General features: G+C 42.8%; 1 protein-coding gene across 6 annotated transcripts in view; it reads left to right on the plus strand.

Annotated features, from left to right (window-relative positions):
• The window catches only part of NPRL3 (nitrogen permease regulator-like 3 (S. cerevisiae)), a 44,385-nt gene that overhangs the window by 11,839 nt on the left and 6,306 nt on the right, over positions 1 to 26,240 (plus strand). For 4 of the 6 annotated variants that reach the window (XM_009324705.1, XM_009324701.1, XM_009324703.1 and 1 more), the window contains 8 exons: positions 783 to 857; positions 3,791 to 3,944; positions 4,760 to 4,841; positions 12,048 to 12,185; positions 12,924 to 13,080; positions 14,962 to 15,068; positions 16,368 to 16,497; positions 24,900 to 25,089. In XM_009324705.1, the coding sequence (XP_009322980.1) occupies positions 783 to 857; positions 3,791 to 3,944; positions 4,760 to 4,841; positions 12,048 to 12,185; positions 12,924 to 13,080; positions 14,962 to 15,068; positions 16,368 to 16,497; positions 24,900 to 25,089 (1,033 nt within the window). The remainder of the gene's footprint in view (positions 1 to 782; positions 858 to 3,790; positions 3,945 to 4,759; positions 4,842 to 12,047; positions 12,186 to 12,923; positions 13,081 to 14,961; positions 15,069 to 16,367; positions 16,498 to 24,899; positions 25,090 to 26,240) is intronic. The other 2 variants (XM_009324706.1, XM_009324702.1) reach the window with 1 other exon arrangement.

Consider the following 26,240-nt stretch of genomic DNA (forward strand, 5'->3'; position numbering starts at 1 on the left):
AGGGAGCTTTGGGGGTGGCAGGAATGTCCTCTGGATTTTGTGCTCCATCTTGTGGTGACGCTTGCTCGATTCAGAGCTGTTAGTCTCTGATGTGCAAATTCAGCTTGTTCGTCTTGGCTTCCACTGTTCCTCCCCACCACAATGTCTGTACCTGTGTTAGGGGTGAAGCTCTCTGCTGCAGAAAGAATGGGGGGGGGGCTGGAGAATGTGTTTGAAATCCTGCAGGAAGGGAAAATCAAACCTTTCATTTTAGTACTGCAGTTCTAGAGCATATTTTTTCTGATAAAAGCAACAGTTTGTAACATGACGCAATCCAAATGGGGATTTTAGAAAAGGAAAGAATAGGCATGGCCTGGGATGAGAAATGTATGGACTTCTCTTTAGTTAACAATATATATGACAATTGTGCTGAAGAATTTAAACCTAGCGTCCCTAATGACGCTAAAATGTAATAGTAAAGACACCTAGTAGGACTGCTGTCTTAACTGATACTCATTTCCATGGTCATGACCAAAATGCTTTGGTTTAAGTCTTCACAGCTTCTCAGAAAAGGCAGTGTTGTAGAGTAACTGTGGCACTTTAAAAAAAAAAAACCACAAACATTTTTATTTTTTACAAGTCAAATTTGATGGTATAATTTGATTTGTCTGCTCTCTTTTCTCAGCAAACTTGTTATTTGACTGAGTTAGGCTTTTCCTTTTTTTTTTTTTTTTTCTTTTTTCCCTTTGTTACTGGATCCAGCTGACACTAGCCTACGGGATTTTTTAAAAAATGTTTTTCAGGTGTCCAAAACCGATCCCTCACCAAAGAGAGAGATGCCCACTATGATTCTCTTCAACGTGGTGTTTGCACTAAGGGTAAGGACTGTCTTCATTCCATCTGACAGTGGGATGTGCTTCGGATGTATAAGAGAATGCACCAGGCTCACATTCCTGTAATCTCTTGTAAAACATTCAGTGCCTGATTTCATTGGGATATTTTAATTTGAAACAATAAACCTAAACAACGTAGAATATGACAGTGACAAGTGGGAAAGTTTTCCAGCCCAGTGGAAAACAAGTGCAGTTGTTATCTTCAGGACATTTTCTAGAGTTTTTGGTTTTTAAATACCCAGAATGTAAAGGCATGCAAGAAACCACTTCGCAAAATAGATATGAACCCAGTTGCAAGTCCTGTATGTGTCTTGTCTTCTGTTATTACTGAGCTGGAAATCTGCTGTGATTTTTCTAGACCCTGAAATTGAGGCTTGTCCAACTAAGCTGTGCAAGAAGGCAGCCTGGGTCTGACTGTCCTGTGTGTCAGATGCCGCTCTCTGTACGTGACTGCTCTGTTCCTGCCCAGGATAGGACCAAATCCGTGCAGCTGCACTAGCACGTTGCCGAGCCCTTGTGACTCCATGCGGCTCGGACCTTGGTGGTCGGTTCTGCTCCAGAAGCAGAGGCAGCAGGCAGTGGGGACAATGGCTCATGCTTGGCCAGCCTTAAGAGTCAGTTCCCCACCATGGCCTTGGTCAACCCAAGCTGGCTCAGTGCAGTCCTTCAGAAACCTACCCTGGGTTAGAACAGCACTGTTTTGAGCCCTTACTCATGCTGTATGATACAGAGATGTGCCTTTGCTCAGTGCCTCTAGGCTTTTTTTATAATTAAATGGACAGTGTTTGAAAGCTGCCTCCTCTTGGCAATGAGATCATTGTAAAGGGAGAGTGCCAGGGAGCAGCGGCTGTAGCATTCTAAATGAGAAGAAGGTACAAGTGAAGAATAAGTAGGTTGCTCAGCAAGAACCTGGAGCAAATATGTAGTTTTTGCTTGGAATTTTTTTCAGGCCTGCTCTATTGACTAGATGTTGGTATCTGTGTTAAGGGATCCTGGCTTAGCTAATTAGGTGGTATAAAACCCTAGAAAGTTCATTATGTTTGAGCATTATTTGATTTCTGAGCTCTGGCTTTCTCTTCCCAGCCCACAGGTTGCATCTGTGGAGCCATCATATTATTTTTGTGGCATGTACACATATGAAGAAACATTTTAAAAATAAAAGAGGGAGTTGGAATAGCTGTCTTTATGGAAATGGCTGATTTTTGCCTGACTGGATATAATGTCATGATTTAAAAGCCTCCAGCTCCCTGCTTGTGAAATTACCTTTTTTTTTTTTATCCCCCTTTAGCACTAGTACTTTTCTTACCACTGGCTTTCCAGTGGTGACTAACATGGACATGGCCACAGTCCAGATGGCTTGTCCTCAGTTGAAGAGCAAGGTTTCACAAAAAACAATTATCCCAGCAATCAGTCTGAAGCAAGCAAGAAATTGTTCACTGAGTTCTGCTGGGGATCCAGTGTTCTTGTGCTTTGGGACATTCTTAGGTCAGGAGGTGCTGAATTTGCAATACAGGAGTCGATTTTAGATTTCACACATTGAGAGACATTAGCTTCACGAATTTTGTTGTTTTGGTGTATTGGTAAAGCACCGTGCTTTGGTTGTAGGTAAGTGTGTGTAGATGCACATGCAAACACAAGCATTCATGTGCATTGAGTCATGTGGAAGCAGAAGTGTTGAAACCAATGCTCCTTCATTCACAATATTGCAAGAGCTTAGTGAAGTATAATGAAGACTATATCTGGCTCACATCTTTCTAGAATCTAATTTCTAGTGGTTCTCCTAGGAAAACTTGCTTTTTTGCATTTTGGCACTGTGATGATACTGATGTAGTTGTGTGTGTAATGCAGCTCTAAATCATATTTGCCGAATGAGACACTCTTAGTTCATAGAGAGCTGTCAAGTTTCTGGAAAGTGCTGTGCAAGAAGCGAGTGGAAATTTTCTCCTAGCATGGTGTGTGTAGTGCACTGCAGAGGGTGGGTGGAGGCATTCTGAGATAAAGATGAAAGTCCATCTGCAGTGGGCAGACAGAGCAGGCAAAGTCCCAAATGCTATAATCAGCACCGATCCTGCTGTGTTTAAGCTTCAGGGTTACGAACGTGTCGTGACTCAGCAAGAACAGTGGAATAAAAAAAATGATGACTCATGGTATGCTAGTTTACATGCCAAGTTATCACTTGCTAGAACTGTAAATTCCTTTAAATGTCTTAACAAACATGAAGCAGCTGCTTACTCAGACTGGAGCACCGAGTCCCCCCCCCTTGTCAGCTGTACTTACGTGATAGATTTTTCCAGCACTTTCAGTCTGGGACTTGCACGAATGTGTTAGCAATAAGCCATATTTGTGAAACGTTTGAGAGCGTAAATCCAAATTCATTCTGGTTTGGGGTCAAACTGTTGATCATGTGCTGGTAATTCTTACCTAGTTACTATCTGGTCACTGTATAAGACAAACATCAGTATAGCAACATGGAGTGAATGGGCTGTGTTAAAGGCACCGCGGTCCTTATACTCCCAGTGAATTTAACCTGAACATCGTGATATTCTGCCTTTTCAAATAGCTTGACACTTTCTTTTCTCACTGTGTGAAATTGAGTTCTTTGGTCTCTCTGCTACCAGAAGGCCCATTAACAACTGGAAAAAATAAACCTGGTAGGAGGATCATGCTCCAGGTGCTGTGTTCATTTGATGCACATAGACAAGCTTAGAAATCCCCGAGTCTTCTCTTTACCTTTGGACATCTCTGAGCTTCTGCTTTGTTGCTGCTAGAGAAAATTCCTTTCTTTTCCCAGTTGCCAAAGAGGCTGACTTTTGATATCTACTGAAGATAATTATTTTGACTACTTATCCATCACTCTTGTTCCATATATGTGATTGTGGCTGAATGACCAACCTGTTTCTTTTCTGTGTTGCCTGTAGGCCAATGCAGATCCATCCGTGATAAACTGCTTACACAACCTCTCCCGAAGAATCGCCATAGTCTTGCAGCACGAGGAGCGCCGCTGCCAATACCTGACCAGGGAGGCCAAGCTGATCTTAGCTATTCAGGATGAAGTGTCTGCCATGTCAGAAAGTGAGTGCTGAGCTTAGCTTTGTCCAGGAGCACTTTATCAGAAAAGTGCTGATTGTGCCTTCTTACTTCTTTTGTGGCTGGGATCAGCATGAACAAGTTTTGGTGCTCTTTAGCATTCTGACAGCTTTTGACTGCATTTTGCCTCATCCAAGATCACTATCCCTCTGCAGAGATGTCAGCTTTAGAAGTGAAGTAGCTTGTTTACTTTCCTTGCTAGCTCAGTTCAGCGCGATCGCTGGAGAATGTGCACTGAACCATCACATTTGGATCTGCCTGTCAGGCTGAGATGGAAGAACTCATGTGTAGCCTGCTTCACCCAACCTAGAGCAAGTTTCCCATGCTTTAATGCTGTGTGCTGAGTCACCAGACTTCTTGTGTGGGAACTTACTCTTACATGTTGTTACCATGGCTAGCAAATAGTTACAGAGCATTTTTATAGACTACTTCAGAGCAATTTAATGTAATAACATGCGCTATTTAGGGTGAACTCTATCTGACAGTGATGCATCATCTTGCTGCAAGCATTAAAAATTAAAACTAACATGTATAAAACCAAAACCACTTAAAATCATCACTTGTCAAATTCACAGTTACATGTGCTTAACTGAGTTGAGGTTTAGGAGAAGTTGGCAATAATTCACTATTATTATTTTACCATGTAACTTGAGTTATTGTAAAAGCTTTGAAAGATAATTGTAGATTAAAAAGATAGGGATTCTGTCCCTAAGATACTGGTTGCTACCTAGTGGGGGAAGAGGAAATTCTCTTTGCTTTGAGATCAGTTGTTTGCTTTCTTGTTTTGAAACTTTCTATAGCCACAGAAGGGCCACAGTCACCTTTTCATCACATCCTACCCAAGTGCAAACTGGCCAGAGATCTCAAAGAGACATATGACAGGTAAGTGGGATTTTCTTCCTAGCTTATAGTATGCTGCTTCTCACTGAAACCTCTTGGCCTTGTTCCTTAGGATATTATCCACCTCTTCATGCTGTTGACTCATTGGGATTTGGGTTTTAGACCAGGTGAGCAATGTGAAGGCTAGCTGTCAGGCAAAATGTTTGCAGAATTGCTATCCTAATCATTACCTTGGTCTCCCTTTGGATATGTTATGGTTCTTAAAAGTTGGTGATGTCTGTCACAGCTTTAAGAATCCTTATTTTCTTCCTTAGCACAGAGGCACATAATGACAAGTGAATTGTAAAATTGGAAAGTGTCATAATATGAATATCATATTGCTGTAGAAGTGCTCAAAACCTGCAGCTAAGAGAAAAATGCTGCATCTAGCACTGATGGCAAGTCAGATACTGCCCTGGCTTCATTCGGTTACACTGTGCATGTCTGGACAGTGAATTTGGATTAGGTGGTGAGACTTTCAGCAGAATGGAAAGAGCAACATGCTGTTTCTTGACTGGATTAAAAGTTCTGGCAAAGATTTCAAAGGAGTGTGGAGTTAGTGGGGAGTTAGTGTTGAATTTCAGCGGGAGCCGGCACCAACCTCCTCCAGAGTACTTCTGCTCTGACAGCTTGTCAGTGCTGACTCCTCATGCAGAGCAGACACCTCCGTTCAGGATATGTGCTTGGTGGAAGACCTTGACAAAGGAGCACAGAAGGTTTTGGTGGGGAGGAAGATGATGTGCCCCTTGATTAGGGTGTTTGTCAGAGCTTGGGAGAATTACTCTGGAGTTCCTTGATTGACGGTAGAGCACATTGTATGACATTAGACAGACCCTTTAGCCTCCCTAGATTGCGGTTCCCCTTGTACAAAGGGAATAATCGCAAAGCCCTGTAAGGTAAGGCACAGAGAGCCTAAATAATTTAATTAGAAATCAATTAGAAATTTAATTTTCACATTAGAAAACTTCTAATAAGCTGTTCTTTGTTATGTTCAAGAGCTGTGAATTTCAACTTGTTTGGAAGGAATGTTGTATTGTTCGACACAACTTGCACAAAACCTGTACTGAAGTTTAAAATAAGGCACTTTTTATGTAGCCTGTAATTCTGATATTAAACTTCACCTACTACTTACTTTTTTCTGTTCCTCTAGGGCTATATATTTGTGACTGGGCAAACCCTGATCTTGTTTCCAAACATTTTAGTGACACAGTGACATCTTGTGGCATTTAGCAGTGGCTGGAGGAACATATAGCCCAAGCTCGTGGGGTGTGCTAATACCACCCTTCCATGACATAAGGAGGAATAGACTGACCATGGCGAAACACGCATTGGTGCTGCCCCCCAGATGTAAAATAAGGCAGTGTCTCCCTCGTTTAGGCATTGTGAGTGGGGGAGAAGCAGTGCAAGTTATATTTCGACACTTTTGCATAACGTTGTCATAAGCAAATGTAAGAAATAAGGTGTTAGTAAAAATATAAAATGTCTGTGCATTTGATTGGAAAGCTCTATTTGAAGAGTAGTTAACAGTGTCATTGGCTGGGTAATAAGGTGGTGTTCTGCAGTATTTTTCCATTAATGTTTCATACGAGAGAATAGGAAATGCTTATTACACCTGCAGTCAGGTGTAATAATTATTACCAAATTATTTTTTGGTAAGGTAGAAGAAATGGTCTAAAAATAGGATTTTTTTTTTTTTCTGCAACTCCAAAATAAAGAATTCCTGTGTGGCAACAGCTCTGGAGTGAAGTCTGTGTGGTCTTCTATGAAATGAGGGTTAGTACAAGTGACATGGGGTTGCAGAAAAAGCAAATAGACAAGAATGCATAAAATAAAAGTCTTGTCTGTAAGAAGGGAACCAATCCCGCTCAGGATTGTAAAGCCCCTGCTGTAATGAATATTGTATCCAGTTTTGGGCACCACATTTCGAGAAGGATTTGGGCCACCTAGGGAGCATAGAGAAGAGAGAATGACCTAAGAGGAAAGATTGAAAGATTTGGTCTGTTTCTTTTAGAGGAGAAAAGACTGCTGGGAATGGCAAGTCTTCAAATGCATGCAGTGACAATGTGCTGTTTTAAATTTACAGAGACTTCTGGCATAGCCTTTGGCATAGGGGAACGGCATAGTAAAGTGCAGAGAGCACTTTGAATTGCAGATGGGAACCCAGCTCTCCATCTGAGATTTGCTCAGGCCAGCATTTCCTAGTGTCTGCTGATTTCTGCAATTCCAGTTGGAAGCCTCTTGAATTATCACGGTTGCTCCAGAGGTGCTGTCTAGCCCTTGGTTTCCTGTAGATGGTGCTGAGGTATTTCAGGCAAGACCCAACATGTCCCTTAGCAAGTTGATTTGTACAAAACTACAAGTGTATGAATCTTTATAGTTCAAAATGTCCCTTGTGTTTTGAAATGAAATGAAGTGCCTGTATTTTATAAGGCAGGAATCAATAGCCAGGTCATCTTGACTGTAACACTATTGCTGCTACAGTAATGGAGTATTATTAAACTGACAATTTAGAGGTAATCAACATCTAGTTCCTGGGACCTTTTTTGACTCTAATGGAGAAAACCAGAATGTTTCTTTTTGATTAGTTCAGAAAATGGATTTCAGAGTCTTCGTTCATCTTGTCCCCAAACTCCAGCATTGGTGTGGAACAAAAAGCAATGGCTTTAGGACCAACAAAGCCCAGTTGCCAGTACCTCCAGTGCTGACAAATTTACCAGTGTTACAATGGCTGTCTTTTTTAAGCCAGTGTTCAATGTACGTAATTAAGACAGCTTTCACCAAGTTCTACCTGCAACTGCAGATAATATGTTAGCTTGATACTAGCTAACTGCCTGTTTTTAGCAAACTTCTCTTAGCTTTATATTGGAATAAAAGTGGAAGTATGGGGAGGTTTTTGGGGAGGATTGGATTGTTTGTTTCTTCTTTTTAATACACAAAGAGCCTTTATACATTCTTAGCCTAGTGGGATTTGAACTAACTGGTAGATCTAGCCTATCTCAGCAGCTCAGGGAGAAGTGGAATAATTATATGAGATTTAATGAGTTATTAGATGTGATTTATGTGGCTGTACTGTAAAATACAAACCAACTACAGTTATTTGACCAAAGGACAGTCAATGTGTCCTTTACAATGAAATATGAAACCATTTCAAAGCTCTAAGTAGTCACAACCTCTAGCAAAAATAAACAAACTCCAGAGCTACAAGCTCACCTCCACCAAACTAGAAAACATATTATTAATTTCTGATGTAAATAGGATAGACATAAAATGAGGTGTGGGTATGTAAAAATTCATGACTCTCTTATAAAATATGAGGCGGGATTGTCTTTCTTTTGCCAATGGCTGCAATTCTGTGGGATACTGGCCAACTTTCAGGTTCCCATTTTGGGGCGGTGGCTCACAGTCGCTGTTCAGGGCAGAGCAGAATAGAGCAAAAGAGCAGTGATATTCCCAAAAATGTTCCCCAGCTTCCTGCAGCTCTGGAGGTGGTTTCTGTATATTCAACAGCCTTCAGCTGATCTCACTTCCCGGAATTAGTCCATGATCCTGCGAGCCAGAGTAAATATTTAACAACCACAGCATCCTCTGATAAGGAGGTCCATGGCTTAACTAGTTTCTGTGTTTCTTTCTATTTCTTTTGAACTTTGCTCCTTCTAATATCATGAGATGTCTCATAGGTCTTATGATGGAGAGACATTAAACAGCTTTTTCCTATTTACTTCTCCCTGTCTCAATTTTAGACTATGATATCCCCTCTCAGTATCCTAATCCCTCAGCATGTATCCCTCAGTATTGCTCATCATGTATTATCTAACCAGAGGTTTTTAAAAAAAAAGTGTTGAAACTAAGTTTTCATGGGATAAAATGGCATGTCTTTGAGGGTTTAATAGCCAGTTAGAGTATGGGGCATGAAACTATTTTTGCCCAGTTACTCTTGAAGTCTGTGGGGAAAAAAGGAAAGTTGCAGCAAGGTCTCTGGATATCAGTTAACTGATAAGACAGCGGATGAAATTCAGTATAGATAAATGTAAAGTAATGCATGTAAGGCCAGACAGCCCTTATATAGTACATAACTGCTCTGAAAAGAGCTTTTGGAATTACAGCAGATGGTTCAGTGAAAAAGTCAACTCAGTGAAAAAGCTCAGGGTGCAGTAACACTGCAAAAAATCCCCATAAAATGTGAACAGTAGTTAGGAAAGGAGCAAAGAACAAAAGAGAGCCTTCTGTAAATCCCTGGTGTACCTACTGCACCTTTGAATGCCGTGTGCAATTCTAGGTTTCCTATCAGGGGCTACTTAAACTGTGTCCCCGAGGTTCATGGCGTGCAATGGAGCCGATGCAGCGTTCTCACCTTCCCACAGTCCTGTGCCTTCCTGGACTTTGCTCCATGATTTTAGTTGGTTAAGAAGAATAAAGTAGAATTGGAGCTAAGTGACTCCCTAATGCGACTTTGAAAACTCATTTTCTTGGTATTCTCTTCTGTTGCTGGTTTTTGCCGTTTTGCTTCTGCCCCGAAAAGAAGGTGGCTTCTGGGTCTGCCGGTGCCCAGCCAAAGAGCTTGGGGCCAGCTCATGGAGATTTGTGAGGCTCGCAGTAAGAAGCTTGCTAAATAGATGACTTCATGGGGAATCTGTAAAAATGAAGGCAAATACGGATCCGAACTTCACTTTCTGTGACAACTGTATTTCATGTTGCATGAATCTTTGTGTATATATTGGTGAAATAATTTAACTCTGTTGGCTGGCTAAGGGCAGTTGCATACGTTGCTGCTGGAGGATGTAGTTTATTTGTTGTCAAATTATTAGAGGCTTAAATTATTTTCAGTCCAAGGAGAGGCAGGTGAAGGAGAAATCACGTACATAAAGCTATAATGAAGGCTTGAAATTGTACAGTTGAATGCAAACGTAGAAGAATGAAACTAAGATCCAGATCAGAACTGAAAATCGGGTGTTCTTGTTGTCTTTAGTTCTAGGCTGTTGTTGTATAGTGTACTGTTGCAAAATTATGCTGTGGAGAGTATACTTATGTAATTAAAGCTTCTGCCGTGGTGCACTTGGACCAAAGAATGAGAGGAACCAACTGTATTTTTTTCTGTTTCCTGAATGTTAAACTATGCAGGGAAAATATCCCTGCCAGTATTTCATGTTTTCATGTATCTCTGCTTCTTATTGGTAACCTGTTTTAACAACCCCGATAGCTTTCAGGTAGTCTCTTAACTCGCTTGTCCCGTTCATTTATTGTCATGTTTTCTCTTGTGAGTATTTGGCCCGGTAGATAGTGTGGATAACTACTGCTTCAGGGTGCCCTTTACCTTGATGTATTTTGAGAGAATCCGGCTTTATCTGGATGTTGGTGTAGGTCTGGTGGGATAAGCAGTGTTACTGGGGTTGCAGCATTTAATGCAAGAAACACGGAGGTGTTTGCTGTGCTTCGCATGTTCCTTCAGGGTTTGGAGCCTCTGATCAGATGTGAGGTGGTAGCGCCAGAGAGACGGTGGAGTCATCCTTTCAGTTCCTTTTAAAAAAAGGAAAACACATAGTGTCGGCTCTATTTGCAGCTTGAAAAAATCGGTATTTTTCGGAGGTCAGTGCAAGATTTGAGAACAAAACTGTGGCCTTTGCTTTTGAAAAGCATTGTCTGCAGCGAGGTTTCCCCTAATGAGTCTGATCATGCACGAGGCAGGATGGGATCGTGTTTGTTCTCTCACCACTCTGTTGTGGTTTGGTGAATAGTTATACCGGCAGCCAAAGCTACTCAAGGTTTTTGTTTTAAAGCTGAATTTTCAGGTCTCTCTAAACCCTGTATACAACCAGATGAATTTGAAAAAGAGCATGTTAGTTTGTGGCCAACAATTGAATGCCAGGTATAAATGTTTAAATCGCCACATAAAGAGTTTCCAAGACATGTATTTGTTCCCGGCTTGTTCCTGGCATGTTTTTAAATCTGTTTTGTGTAGAGGGGAAATTTGTGGGTGTTATCGACACAAAAGTCATATTGTGAGTCTCAACATACTTGAATTTAAAATTTAGAGTGGAATTTTCAGAGTGCAAACTTTGAAATTTTATTTTAGGCTAAAAATATTTCTTTTGGAACAAAGTTTAAAATCAAAGGACATACTGAGAAATTCAGCTTTCCAGTGTAGACAAGATTAGCTGTTGCTTAAGATTGATTTGCAAGTTACATGTGTTCCTAACTCGAAGATGAAAAGATGTGGTGGGCTTCGCCTCTTCCTCCCTGCTGGGTCCCACAGCCTCTAGCAAAGCTGCTCCCGGGCCAGCGTTTCCCGCCTGTGGGCTGGGCAGTGTTGTGAAGGTTTGCAAGGTGGTGCTAGCTTAGCTCCTTATGGTATGTTACCCTTATGGTATCTCTACCCATTTTTAAGTAAATATAGTTACCTACTTAGGTATATTTCATCTGTTGTCTAGATTTACAGACTTCTGTAAACTACCTGTATGACATTCATTGCTCTAATCTCCCAGCTTTCTGGTTGTTCTTTTTCAGTAAAAGAGGCTTATAGTTGCTTTCAGGCTGAACACAAGGTCAGACTTTATTGTCATTCCTGAGATGTCCATCGTTTCCACTCCAGTCCTGTTGTCTGAAGTCAGCTTAAAGGCTTAGCTTAGTCCCTGTAGTTTCCTAGAATGAAGAAACCATTTAATGAGCATGTTTGTGATTTCATGTGACAAGCAGGAGCAGGTTAGTAGGAAACAAACAACCTAAGCAGAACCGGAGGAGTCCGTTATTGTGGAAGGGTGCTGCTTGCCACACCCCTTGCCCAGTACAGACATCTCCTTTTCTTTTTCCTTGGAGAGGAAGATGGAAATTGGAGGTGAAAACATTGTACCCAATTCATCTTTGCCCTTTGCGGCTCTGGTCTAGGGAATTTTCCAGTGCCTTGCAGTAGATCTTCAGGAAACTCCTTTAACTTGAGATACTGCTGCAATGTTAAGAGCAGAGGGAGCAGAAGATCAGTGGGGTGAAGTCTTTCAAATCCTTCCAAAGCCTCATAGGGGATAATGCTCTGTAAGTACAACTTAAGGAAGCCCTTGCAGCTAGGAATCAGCTGGTCCTCAGCCAGCCTGGGGATAGACAGGATACATTGTCTTTTCTTTTCCTGATGTGATTCCTGTGCAGGGGTGAATCTGGACCACTGTTTTCATTTGTTATACATGGTAAATGCTGTATGTATTTATCTTCTTCCTATTTTAGTCTCTGCACAACAGGGGTGGTCCGTTTACATATCAACAACTGGCTGGAAGTGAGTTTCTGCCTGCCTCATAAAATCCATTATGTTGCCACAAACTTTATACCCCCTGAAGCAATTGAGAGAAGCCTGAAATCTATCAGGTAAGAGCAAGCTCTGTCCTTCAGAGTGTGGCCGGTCCTTCCTCCAGTTCCAAGTGTGGTGCCACAAATGTCTGTGCTGGAACAGCTGGGGGGTGATGTGACGCTGAGCTGTAGTGGTGGGGGGGGCATGGGCTGAGACAGGACTCCCTGAAGCTGATGCCGAGGTACCATGATGCTGCTGGATATGTGGCGATGTGAAGCCACAGCCTTTACGGTAACATTAGGTGGTTGTACTGAGGTGATACAGTTTCCAATCAGAGGAATTGCATGTTCATTTTAATCTGTTGACCCAGAATTAATTTTGCTTTTAGAAGAAAGAGAGCTCAGGCCCCATGATATCTTATTTCCTGCTCTCCATGTTTACAGCTTTTTACCTGCAAAAGTAACTAATTCTTGCTTTCTTCATTTTTTTTCTACTCCATTCTGTATTTCAGTAATGCAGATGAGCAGTTTTCAGACTAGTTCTCCAGGCTTAATTGTATGCCAGCACAGCACAGTAATTTTTTTCTAGTCACTGGGGCATCCACTTACCATATAACCCTCTATCCCCTTTTTATGGGGAGCATCGCATCTTGTGGCATAAAAATAAGCTTATTCGGAACCCACTTACAGGAAAAGGATGATATTAGAAGTTCTTTTTTACCAGTAGATTGACCCCAGGTATTATGGTCTGGGAATAACTGAGCCTTCAGGAAAAGTTGCTATTTACTGTGCAAATGTATTCCTTTTTTTCTGCAGGCCTTACCATGCCTTATTACTTTTAAATGATGAGAAGTCATTGCTTAATGAGCTCCCATTGGACTGCTCTCCTGCCCTGGTGAGAGTAATTAAAACTACCTCTGCTGTGAAGAATTTGCAGCAACTGGCTCAAGATGCTGACTTGGCATTGCTGCAGGTACAGGGAACTGTCAGTGGCGGCTGAAATTCTTTTAATTCACGAGACGTTTTCTTTCTGTGTGGCAGTGGGTTTCTGTGGTACATGAGCACGTCAGTTCTCTTGCTGTGAGCAGAGTGCACAGAGAAGGCGCGAGCCTTAGAGCGTGGGGAAAGGTTGGAGAGACGAACAGCAGTGGTGCAGCAATGGTGCTTGACAGTCCTGCAGCCACATCTGAATCACAGATTGCGGTGGGGTAGCAGGGGCACCTGAGGGTCTCTAGTCCACACCACTGCTCAGAGCAAGTCCGTTAAAGCAGGCTGCTCAGGAACTTGTCCGTTCAAACTCTGAATACCTCCAGGGATGGAGATCCCACAGCCTCTCTGTGCCCTGGTTCAGCATTTGACCAGCATCAGTGAAAAACTTTCTTCATATTTAATGGGAATTTCCCATCTTCCACCTGGTGTGCGTTGCCTCTTGTCCCATCCCCGTGCCCCTCCGAGAAGCATGGCTCTGTCTTCTCTGTGCCTTCCCGTTAGGTAGTTAAAACCAGAACAAACAGTACTCTTGACTTATGCCACCGTGGTCTGTCTTGGTTTTGCCACGTTGATGTCTTTGTGCAAATGGAGGCATCCAAAACGCAAGTGAAAGCTTACAGCTGCCATGGCCAAATACTGCTGCTTTCTCTGGATCTGCCAAGATCTTTTCTACTAAAGAGCTCTGAAGGCCTGTGCAAACCTACCTATTGATTTCCCTTAGTACATTAGTGCATGGATTTTGCAGAGTCCCAGGAAGAAGCTCTAGTTTAGGCTTGGGCAAAAATTGAGCCAGTCTCTCCAAGCCAGCAGCTCTTCCTGAATGCCTTTCCAGTATTGACAACCAGATTTCAAATCTGAATTGCTCGAGGTGATGTGACGAGCCCTTGAAAAGGGAAGTTTATGCCAGTGGAGGGAATGAGACTGGCAGTCACGTGAGACACGAGGCCACCGAGAGACTGCTGCGGATGACTGCGGTCATTGTGGCCCTGTGCTTGTCAGGCCTGATGATTATATTAGATGATACGGGAGAGGGGAGAGCCACTCCATGCTTCTAATGGTCGATTCAGACCCGGGGACACGATCTATGCTCTGTGTGACAGGGGAGAAGAACATGGCTTCTCATCTCAGATGTTCCTGATTGTAGGTCCGCACCTTCTGTTATTTGAAGGGAAAGGTCCTGTTTTCTAATAAAATTTCCAGGTCTGCTTACAGTGGTCTGTGGTGTTACTTGGCATTATATAGCTATGGGATGAACTCTGGAAATTCCCTACTGCTTCTGTAGTTTTGTTCTCCACAAAAAAGCAAAGTTAAATGCATCTAATGATACAGGCTGGATTTTATGTCTCATAGACGCTATTTATGTGGCTCTTCCACAGCCATTAACAACCACCGACTTGTTTAACACATTAAAATAATTTGTGTAACTCATTACTGAAATATCTCAGTGCATTAAAAAGGCAGTGTTGGTTTCCTTTATGCTTGTGACATAGTAGAGGCTGATTCTTTTATTTTTCATGTATAACACTTAACGCATTTTGTGCATAAACAAAAATAGGTTTTTGGGGCATGAAAAGCAGCTGAACTTCTATTGATACAGTTTGAAGAAATTCTGTTAAGGCAGAATACTAAGTTGCTTAGAAATGTGGAGCGAACCTCTGGAAATTCATAACCTTGTCAAATGCATTTTGATGTGACACATGTTATATTAAGCTCTGAATTTATTCTGAAGGCAGGGTGAAAGAATGGAACATTTTTCTTTCATTTCAGCTCAAACATGACTTTTCTGTCATTGTATGGAACTCTTGCTGAGAGTTGGAGTTTTGCTTTTTTGCTCCCCTAATTTTTTGCTGTTTTCTCAATGCAGGTTTTCCAGCTTGCTGCACATCTCGTTTACTGGGGAAAAGCAATTATTATTTATCCGCTATGTGAAAACAATGTCTACATGCTTTCTCCAAACGCCAGTGTCTGTCTGTAAGTAGATGGAAAATGAGGGACTGTAGCAAGAAAGTGGTGAGAAGTGCAGATGTGCTTTCCTTCCCTGTCTTACTGGATACAGGGTAGGATCTTTCTTCACGTATGAATTTGTTGAGACTGTACAGAACACAAACCATTACATGTGCCTGAACTTGCAAAGCTGTATAGGAGTTTGTGTGCGATAGGGAGGAGCATCATAGTAGATCAATATGCTTCTGCAGTGATGTGGGCCTTGGAAGCAATATTTACCCTGTGAAGCTACTTTTAGTATTTTTAGTATGCTTGCTCACTGAATGTCCAGATCAGAAAGGCTGTATGAACCTGAAGCAATACGGAAAACATTTACAAAACAAAATACTTTATGATTAAGTTAAATAAATGTGTTTCGTAGGACTATTTGTGTAGCTGGCACACAGCATCACCTGAAATTAATAAAAAGTAGCAAATCAGGGTAGTGTTGCTATCACTATTGTATTGTTTCATGTGATGGCGTTTTATACTGATATGCCTTCTCGCAGACAGAAGGCAGTGCAGCCATTTTGAGAGCAGGCAGCAGCAATGCAAGGAAGATGTGGAGGCAGTGGTGGGTATTTTTGCTCTGCTGAAGATTGGCAACCCTTTCTGTGTTGGATTTTGAGACATTTTTAGAGTCTGTGTTGGAACTCTGTTATAGGAAAATAGTTTTAAATCAAAACTTCTGTGATGAAAGTATAAAAATAGGGCTGGAAGGGACCTTGAGGTCATTCAGGAACAACTGCGCCTGTGTCATATATGGCTGTGCTGTTCTTGAAGACCTTTGTAGATGGAAATCCTAAGACAGACAGTTTTCCTAATATTTAACTTGACTCTCCCTTACTTCTTATCAGTCATATTGCTTGTCCTGTCAGCAGAGGCAGGGAGAACAGTCACATCTGCAGCTGCATTTTGCATATTCAAAGATTGTGTGTATATCCTGCCCATCCCTGTCTTCTCTTGACTGGCCAATTCTGTTGATCTTGATCTGTTCCTTTGATCAGAGAGTGCGCAGGTGTAGATTTATCATTTTTATTTTTCTCCTCTGGATTCCCTCCACACCTTGAATAATGTACGGGAGCTGAATGTAACGCCAAGATGAAAGTGCATATGCTTCTTGCTTAGTTTTGCAGGATGCAACGTGCCATAAACTATCCTTACTGTTTTTCTACATCACAGAGAATGTTTTATTTGGGAATTGGCACTTCTGTAATGCTTAAATGGATAAATGTTACACTGACCAGCAATATAAAACTGATTTCTGCCTTCACCTCTTTTCTGTAGTTATTCTCCATTAGCAGATGCGTTTTCTTGTCAGTTCCGGGGCCACAACCTGCCATCGATGCTTTCCAAGTTCTCCCTCCCAGTGTCGCTCTCAGAGTTCAAGAATCCGCTCGCGCCGCCTGTTCAGGAGGTGAGATGGGGAGTGTACAAGAGCTCCTCGTTCTCCTGCTAATGAGAACAAGGAATGGTGTTGCTTTTGGAGTACCTAGTCAGGAACCTGCTATTGCAGGTTTAGAAGTTGCCAATTACGGTGTTTCCAACCATATGATTTGTTGTTTCACATCCACACACCAAAAAGCTGTGGGGATGTTCAAGACGAAGCTCTGCGGATGCTCCGTGCTAGCAAAGCACAATCCTAAAAGAAAAATCAGAATGTTTCTTTTCCTTGAGTGATGTAGTAGGGAAAACTGAAACTCCATTTGGTCTGCTGAAAACTGTCATAAATTAGTAGGGCTGAATGCAAGTCTGTGGATTCCTCATAATCACATTTAATTTTATTATATTCCATCTGCTTTAAGTTCACAATCTGGTTATAAAAGCAAACTGTCTATTCACTTAGCTTTTGATATGAAACTGGAATTGTTTAAAGGCTGTTACAGGAAGTAGACTCAGCATGAGGTCAACAGGAGTCCATGTGTTACAGCATTAGCATTTTAATCTTCAGATTTGGTATAATAATATACGGATTTGGATTTGTGTGCCGTTGTTTTGCTTACACATAGATCATGGCTTGCGGCACTTCTGGGAACTGGTGAAATGCAAGAAACAGCTCAATAACATGAGGTGTCCTGGCTGACGCTTATATTCCCAGATGAAGAAGCTTGGACCTCTGAACACAGCTCATTGCGGCAAAGGGAGCATAGGCAGATTTCTTTAGCTGATTTCTTGTAGGTTTTTTTGCTAGCCTTCGTACTTTGATGACTTGCTGGCTATATGAATTTAGCCACTGTTCAAGTATCTGGAAGATTAACATCAGTTGCGCACACAGGCACAACTGTGAGAGAAGAATTTGTTGTAATTACAGGTTGGCAGAGATTATGATCAGAGATAAAGATAACTAATGATGTAGCGTCCAATCCCAATAGCATGTACTGGTCAGCTGTCATCTTGGGAGGCAGGGGAAGAGCTGTGACTACTGTTTTGTCAGTACTTTGTTGTAGTTACAGATAAATCCGTGTCCTGAAAATTGAAGCTGAATTAATAGCATTAATTTTATTCTAGCAGCAGTAGCTTCAGGAGGCATTCTTATTCTCAGTACTCCTTTTAAAATTAATTACTTGCCTTAATACTTCTCCTTTGATACTTCTGGTTGTTCTCAGACATCCTACTTTTCTTTAAAATACACAAATAAAGTCTGCCACTTACTGCTGCAGTTACGCCTTGATACAACAGTGAGCGATCAATGTTTGCCAGAGCTGTTGGAGTGCTAAAATGGCTCTTCTGGAGTGTGCATCTCCTCTCTGATGCTCACCTGCCCGTGGTGGGGCCCTAAAGGTCAACAGCATGGCTTGTTTTCATCATCCTTTCAGCGTGTGTGGAAGAATGAAGGATGATGCTGGGAAAAGCTATGGAAGTGTCTTCTGCAGTCTGAAAAGGGGAGGTGAGAACTGTGGTTGCAGAAGACTCGGGGCCACATTGGCAAGACATGTGTGTGAAGATGAAGCGAACCACATTGGTGGGCTGTTGTGAGTCATGGCGAGCTTCTTTTTGATAAAGCTAAGCGTGGCAGTTCTTGGTGGAGTTTAGACTAGAGAGAGTTTTTAGATGTTTTCATATCAGTACATTAATGTAGGAAAAGCATTTTCTTCTACTTTGATTTACCTATGTAGAGCTCTTTGTATTGTTTTGTTAGGAACTAGCCTTTTAAGAGAGATTAATCCAATCCCTATCCTGAGGTGGTCAGGCTCCAATTGTAATTAACAGAGATATAGTCGATAGAGCAATTAATCTGATGAAATGTGGGTGGGTTTTTGTTCTGCTGTGCAGTGATAAAAGATGCTGTACTCTGAACTGTAAATATTGTCAAATTGTATTTGCTTTGCCTTTGAAAAAAATTTAACAAAGTTTGGACCTTTCACTGTAATTTTGTTCTTTGTGTACATAGGAGGAGGGGATGCGGGGTTTTTTTAACTTTGAAGATTTTCACTAGTAGTCTGTTATCTTGTGCTTTTCATCATGGTGACTGTACTGTCTCTGTATTTCTGAAGGTCATCTGTGCTGGAAGGTCAGTACTGTGGGAAGGGCTGTATTTTCTGCAGAAGCTGTTACAGTCTCATGGCATCCATCCCATTTGATTCTTGTCTTAAGCATGGGATTGGCTCCTGCCTTTTGGCATGTGCTTCTGGATGGGCAGAGAATACGGAAGGCATTAATAAAGTCCACGATACGAAATAGCAAAGCTGTTAAAGAGCCCTTCCTCCTCTTTTTATACAGTCGTACTGCTTGATTTGAAAGAGGACAAGGTTATTTTTGTTTGCTTACTGTTATATGGGTGGAGTTGCTCCATTCCTTTGGGTAGATGGAAAAAAAAGGTGACACTGGAATTTTTATACTTGGGGTGCTGTGGTAGTTTTTGGCTGGTAGGGGATACAAACAACCTGCAATACCCTGAGCAAGGACAAGGACAAGACTGCCTTGAAAGATGGAGTGCACGTCTACATTCTGCTTTTGGTCTCTGTCAAGTAGGTAGGAGATGTCCAGTGAGTGGAGTCTGCCAGGACTGCTGGTGCTCTCAGCATACCCTCTGCTAGAGGCAGGAATTTTTCTTGAGCCCGTCTTCTTGATCTCGTTTCTTGCCTGCGATGACAAGCAGTATATTGCAGTTGAACTCTCTGGTTGCTGTATATCTATCAGTGGTCTTGTGCTTATAATTTGCAAAGTTTTTGGTATTCGTGTAGTGATCTCTATGCTAGCTTCCCTTTTTCTGTGTTTAACCTGCCTTGCTTGGATAGCAATGTTGCAGCAGCGTGAGGATGCGCCTACGCCTACAGCTCAGCTGATCTAACGATATCTCAGTGCTGCTGAGAGAAGGAGGCCCTGTTTTTCCTTTCCACTCTCAGGTGTGTTCACACATGCCTTCCTCCTTTCCCTCTTCCCTTTATGCTAGAGCGCTGGCTCCTGTCCAGCTTGAGTCTATTCACTTAACTTGTTTCAGCCACACTAGTCTTCTGCCAGGTTAGCAGGTGGAATTCGCTCAGGGGGAGATCCAGCAAGCTCCAGGGCTGGTGCAGAATGAGGGAGGCACTTCTGCAGCTGGGGATGTGAGTGAGGAAAGCAGAAGCTACTTTCTCCTTTTCACAGTGATGAGTTGTCTGTTAGTTCTACCATGCTGTGTAGTGTCACCCGGACTTGCAGCAATCCACTGCAGTCTGGGACTGTCCTGAACAGCAACCAGTTTAGCTCATGCTGCTGGTGCTGGATCTCACCAGGGTGTGGCCATGGGGTGAGGAGATCCTGTGAGCTGATACAATAGGGAAACTCATCTTCCCTTTTAGTGTTTTTACTGGGGAAAAAGCAGTTTGCGTCTCCTCTACCCTGACCCCAAAGAAGCTGTCCTTCCTTCTGCTGCCTGTGACTGTTGGTTCCTGTCCCTGTGCTCTCCTCTCGCGTGTGTGGCATAGCCTTGATGTGACTGCAGAGCACACCAGAGTGGAGCTCTGGTGGTGTTCAGTGTGGTGCACAGCCCTTCATAACCTCCAAACACACAAACACTTGGTGATCTAAAACCTTTAGCTCAACACACGTTCATTGGCACTGTGTGTACTAGGCACATGCTGGAGAACTGCAGCTGTTGCACGGGAATGCTTTAACGTGCTTTTCAGTGCAAGGCTTTCTTCGTACAATATCAAAGTTTCTTCACCCAGCTACTCTGCGCTAAGTTTCTTTGCAAACCACGAGAAAGGAATAATGCTTGTGGCTTCCCCTTCTCCATGCATTATGACCTCAGCTAGTTCATCTGTTTCAGAAGAAGGTCTAACATCTCTCTACCCTGCCTTGAGGAACAAACATGGACTAGCAGGGGGGATCTTTCCACCCGTAAGGTAGAAGGAGTGTACCTGGGTCAATTAGACATCCCATTTCCTCCCTGCATCCTCTTCACTACAGTAGTTCTTTATCGTAATGAACATTGTTGTTATTATTGTAGTTATCTAATTCTCCCTTGACGGGGCTAGGATAACTGTGGAAAAAAACAGGTGGGAAAGTATGACAGCTACCACTGAACAAAATATGTTTAATTTTTCACTTTTGTTTTAATAAGTCTGGCCATCCTGTTGGGAGTAAGGCACTGGTAGATGAGGCCTCTGCTTTATGCATCCGGAAAACGTGCGGTGCTTTGTGTAACAGCTCGGTGGAAAATGAGCGCATATGTCAGGGGATGGGAGCGGGAAAAGAGCTGCATGCAAATACTGAATAGGCAGTTGTGTCTTCTGAGAGACACGCTGCAAATGAGACTGTTCTGCTGGGCATCTGGAAGGCATTAAGAGTCACGGGAGCTTTTGTTGGCAGAGATATGGAAGTAGCATTAAGGTGCATTTATATTCAGTTGGACTAGGTATAAAATCAGGGTTTTTCAGTGTCGCAGGTTAAATACGGCTTTGTAGGCCCAAATGGAGGGAATGGTTAAGCTCTCTTAGCAAAGTGAGAATTCAGAGCTGTTATGTAATGATTAAAATGGCAATATTAGACAACAAAGGTTTTGTCCTACATTAAAAGGGGTCTTCAGAGTCTTTTCTGCAAAATAGGGAGAAGTTTCAATAGCTGAATCTGTTTTTCATAAAACAGTGTGGTTTGAATGATAAAGAAAGGTAATATATTTCAGCAACCATCCATTTACCCCAGCGACTTTGAAGATGCTATGCTACTGAGCCAAGACAGCACTTGTTCTCAAGTCAGTCCTTGAAGAGTGCGTGTGTCAAATAACTAGTTAATCCAGACTGGAGAAAGGGGGCTCATGTACTTCGGTGGGCAAAAGAAGCTGTGTTTTAACTAAGAGTGTATCCTCATGTAGTGAGAAACAAGGTAGGATTCAGTGCTTCTGGGTCGCTGTTTTCCCTTCCCTTTCCCGAACCTGTTGCTGGTCCCAGTTATCTTGGCATTTTCCGTAGCTTTTTAGGCCTGGGAATGAAACAGCCTTAAAGAATCCTTGCAGGAAATGTGTTTTATTTAACGCGTTACTCAAGAGTTTTACAAATGCTCCCTTTGATTCCCAGAGGGAAGAGAATAATGAATGCTGGATCTTGTCCCTCCAAGACTTGGGGCTGAGCTTTCCTCTGACTGTCCCAAACTGCCCAGATGGGCTGACGTATAGTGCCCATGTTTTCAGAAGCTAATATGTCTTCTCTGCTTTTGTCAATAAGCACAAAGCAATGTATTGTTACCAACGCCTTCCGTGCCGCCTTGCATGACAACATGCTCTAACTTCGCCCCGGGCCTGCTGCGCTGCGAGATGGGGAGAAAAAGGGGATGGCCACGGGCTGATCCGTGCCAGCGGGAGCGGTCCAGATACTGCGGCAGACAGGACCCCCTCAGAGCAGACTGGAAAGAGGCAGCATGGGGAGATGGGAAGGATGAAAGGAGTATGGATGAAATTTAGAGTTGATTGTTAGTTAAATTAAGCAACAAAAAATGTTTCCTTTTATATTTCCATCACAGTCCTGGTGTTTCAGCCAAAAAAAGCTGGCTATGGCTTCCTATAGTGCCAGATGATGACTGAGTGAGTGGAGGCAGTCCTGGGACTGAAACATGCCCTTGCCTGGGAAGCTACTCTCAGCCCTTTTTGGCTTTTCAAGCACCAAGATAACCCTCTATCTCTGAGGGAGGAAGAGCATTTCCGACAGCCAGAGCAGCACAGATGGTGCAGGGAAGCCTTCTCTCCTGCAGACCTGTCTGTAAGCTCCATCAAGAGGAGCAGGTGGAGAATGGATGTAAATACAGCGTTCGTGTCCAGAGACAAGCAGCAGAATGCATTAGCAAAGCTTCTGCTAGACCCTATCTGTGAAAACATTTGCTGCTTTTGGTAAGAAATAGGTTTAAACCTGGAAAGGGTATTTATGTGTGGGCGGGACAAAGTGGAAGTGGTGGTGTTGAGGCCGTTTGCAGTGACGGCACAAAGCACACCACTTCGGGCATGGTGCAGGACACTGCGTCGCTTGGGCTTTTTTCTAGGATTAGATTTTAAGAATAACGGTCAATGATCATCATTCTCTCTCATCTAGGGATGATTGTTCAGGCTCACTTCAATAAGGAAGAACAGTTTTCTCTAGTTTTCAAGTTAGTCACAGCCGACCTCCAGCTCTCCCGCTTACGGCACAAAGGCATTTGGCCATGGTTGTACAATGTTACAGTTGTAAAGGTAACACCACTTTTGCCTGGCTTCTTGTTCCACTGAGCCATAGCTGCTGTCTCAAGGGTGGCTTTCTAGATATTTGCACAAGAGCGTAGAGGTGAAGGTGCGTATGCAGAATTAGAGAGTGTTGGATAAGACTTTCTACGCACACAGAGCTGTAACGAAAGCAACTGGCTATTTTTGTAATTCATGAAACCTCCAAAGTGACCAGTGGAGGTTGGTCTAGGCCAGGCCCTACCCGTCAGATTCTGCAGGTCTGGTAGAGCCTGTCTTACTGTCTCCTTGAATTGCCTTGGATTTTTCCAGGGTTATTTTGTGCTGTGAAATGTGCAGACCTCTTTCAGTTAATGTGAAACTAGCTAATCGGACATCACTGCATGCCAACAGGTTGGAAATTTAAGTAAAATGTATGAGACATCTTTCCATCCAGGCCTGCATCTGGAAGGAAGGTTTTTAGCAACGTAATCATTGGAGTAAGCCTCCTCTCTCTTCCAGGCTGATTTCAGATGTTAGCAAAACACTATGCATTTGGTATCTTTTTGCCAACCTTCCTCTTCTGTAGATTTTCTATTAAACATGTAAAATGAATGACGGCTTTTCCGAAAAAGATATGTTTGAAGGCGATCCCAGATAATATGTTTTAAGATTAAAATCCATTCGGCCCCTGAAAGTGGTAATCCCTGAAAAAGACAGGGTGTGGGTCTGTCTGCAAACAGAAGATGTTTCTTTTGTGATTTGATAGCAGAGGAGGAACTGAGAATTACAAGATTTATGGAAAAAGGAAAATTATGTGGGCTGATGAACTTCAGTTTGGGGCTTTTATTGAGATTTGGCCCGTTATCCTGATGATTAATACAGCAGAGCTAGCTTCCTTCTCAGAGTCTGAGCTCATTCTGCATGTGTTTCTCTCACCAAAACAGTGCTGGTTGCTATGAAATCCCCAAACAGCTTTTGTCAGTGAATCAGTGTTTTCAGAGCCGTTAGCTATGGGGAGGGTTGCCTGCAGTGATATGAAAAGGCTTTTTGTGCAGAAATTCAGACACGATGATGCGTTTTGAATGCTCCCCCAGAACTCCTGAAAATAGGCCATGCCAAGAACCTACAAACGCTTGTCCCTCCCTCTGCCCACTGCTTTCAGCATCGCTCTGGGGACACTGTGCAGGTCTTCAGCTGCTGTAACACAGAGCTGTTGTGCATGTTTGTTCAATAGGAGTGTCATCTTTTGGAGCTTTTGAAACTCTTGCCTGTCTGTACCCTAGAAACCTAGGTGCCTTTATGAGCTTGGCCTGTCCTTTTATTGCAGAGGGATGGCGAGCGAATGGGGGATATTAACCCTTTGCATTGAGACAGGACTCCTTGGCAGCAGCAGGCTGCTGTCTCTTGCCAAGGTTTCTGCTGCTGCTAGCGCTATTTCTGCATCGCTGAGCCCTGGCAGGGCTCTGATCTCCGGAGTCTCTCCCATGGTTTTGCAGCAATTTCCCATCTGATGGCAAACGGCTCCTACTTTTGGGCACCTGTCTTGGTTGCTTCAGCTCTGCCCCATCACCCTGCCCTCTCACTGGCTTTCTAGGGGGGAACCTACACTTCAATCTGAGTACTCTGGGATTAACCCTTCAGTGATTAGTGACTTTAGTGGGCCTTGTTTAGAAACCAGCAAACTAATCTCAGGGCTCACTCACACTGTTGGGCCATGGGCATCAGGGCCTGCATCTGGTTGACTCATTTCCCACGTCTGGTCTCTCAGAAGGAAGACTATCCCATTTTTTTTAGCACCTACTAAACTTGTTTTGTTAAAAGAGGACTGAACAGATCCCCATGGGGTTGTATGGCAACATTTGTGTGGCTAAAGCATTACGTGGTGAGGGCATTCAGCTGCTCTGCTAGAACATAGCAGGTGCTGGGGCTATGGGTTCATTTGAGGACGCTGGCTCTGCTGGGCAGTGTTGCATGAAGACATGTTGATCATTCAAGGTTTGATTACAGCCTAAGCGTCCACAAAGGCTTTGGGTGTAATGAACATGTGTGCCTGGTCACCTTTTTGTGATTGGAGAAGAGATAAAACTGTTGTGTGGGGTGGAAAGCATTTCTCCCTGTGACTTCTTAGTCACAAAGCCTAACCTTTGTGCGTTGTTTTCCTCCTGTATTTTATTTCACAGGTGTGTAATACCTCATTTCTTACTCTGCAGACTCAGCTCATTCAAATGGTGATATGGATGCTCCAACACCGGCTTCTTATTCAGCTTCACACTTACGTCTGTCTGATGGTGCCACCAAACGAGGAGGATTTCCGAGCCCAAGATGAAGACATGCCCTTTACTGCCAGAGTTGGGGGCCGAAGTTTAAGCACCCCCAATGCTCTCAGCTTTGGCTCTCCAAGTATGAGCACACTTTTCTCTGCTGTTCAGACTACTGCCCACTTCTAGAGAGAGCTTCCCTTAGCAGTGCCGAGGGTAATCAGGCCTTGGTAACAAGACAACTCATCTTCGCTGGAGTGCTTGCTAATTATGTCCAGCCCTTCTTAAATTTAGAGTTGGGCATTGGTGAAAGTCTTAAGGGCTATTAGACCTTAAATTCTTGTTTTTAAAAATAAGCAGTGCTTTGTAATTTACCAAGTTCTCACTTGGTCATGTAAAATATTTTTATTTTGTCAGAGGTACTTCAGTTTTTTCGAAGTAACTTCCTACTTCCTTGCTGTATGCAAAAGTAACCGCCATGTTCCTCTGGCTGCACCGCTGTTACCGCGTGAACTGTGGTTTTCAGGAGAGGAAGAAAATTGTGAGAATTTGTTTCAAACAGCAGTGGTTTCTGTGGGCTGTAGAGCCACCTAAGGAGATGCAGAGCTAGCTGTCGTTCTCACAAATGGTTGATTTCTGTTTATGTCTCCTGATTTCTTCCATCTCCTCAGTGCCATTCTTCAGGGTGATTCCAGGAAAGCATTTTTTCAGGAGTATAAATCAGATATAATGCTGAAATCCCCACACTTTCCTGCCTGTGCTGTTATGAGCCGCATTCTCAGAACGCCACTGAGGTTGGATATGAGGAGAGACTCTCTGTACAACTTTCAGCTTTACAGAAGTCATGAATTAGGGCAGAAATCTTGGAACGTGAGTCAGATAAGTCTGCGATCTGCTTATTCTGGCTCACTCACAAGAGGATATTGCTTCTTGGCCTTTCTTTCTGCTTGCTCCCACCTTCTGTGCTGTTAGGCTTTTCATGTTACCACTTCATGGTATTCCAGCAGAGCTGGCTGGGAATTTTCTTTTCAGATGTTTTTTATGGACTGTTTATGGTCTCCAGAAGTACAATTTTCCACATAAATTGATGACTTTGTTGAAACATTTGACTTTCCCATTGAGAAAATCGCCGTGTTGTCATATGACTGATTGCAGATACATGCAGCATTTTGAGAGCCACTTTCTTTGCTCTACAGATCTGAAGGGATTATTTGGAAAGACTGCATAGAAACAGCCTGAAATGATAATCTTTGCATCATTATGCTGAGGAATATAAAAATTCTGTGTCTTTTG

The sequence above is a fragment of the Pygoscelis adeliae genome, unplaced genomic scaffold (assembly GCF_000699105.1).
Source record: "Pygoscelis adeliae isolate BGI_AS28 unplaced genomic scaffold, ASM69910v1 Scaffold85, whole genome shotgun sequence".
Taxonomy (NCBI): domain Eukaryota; kingdom Metazoa; phylum Chordata; class Aves; order Sphenisciformes; family Spheniscidae; genus Pygoscelis; species Pygoscelis adeliae.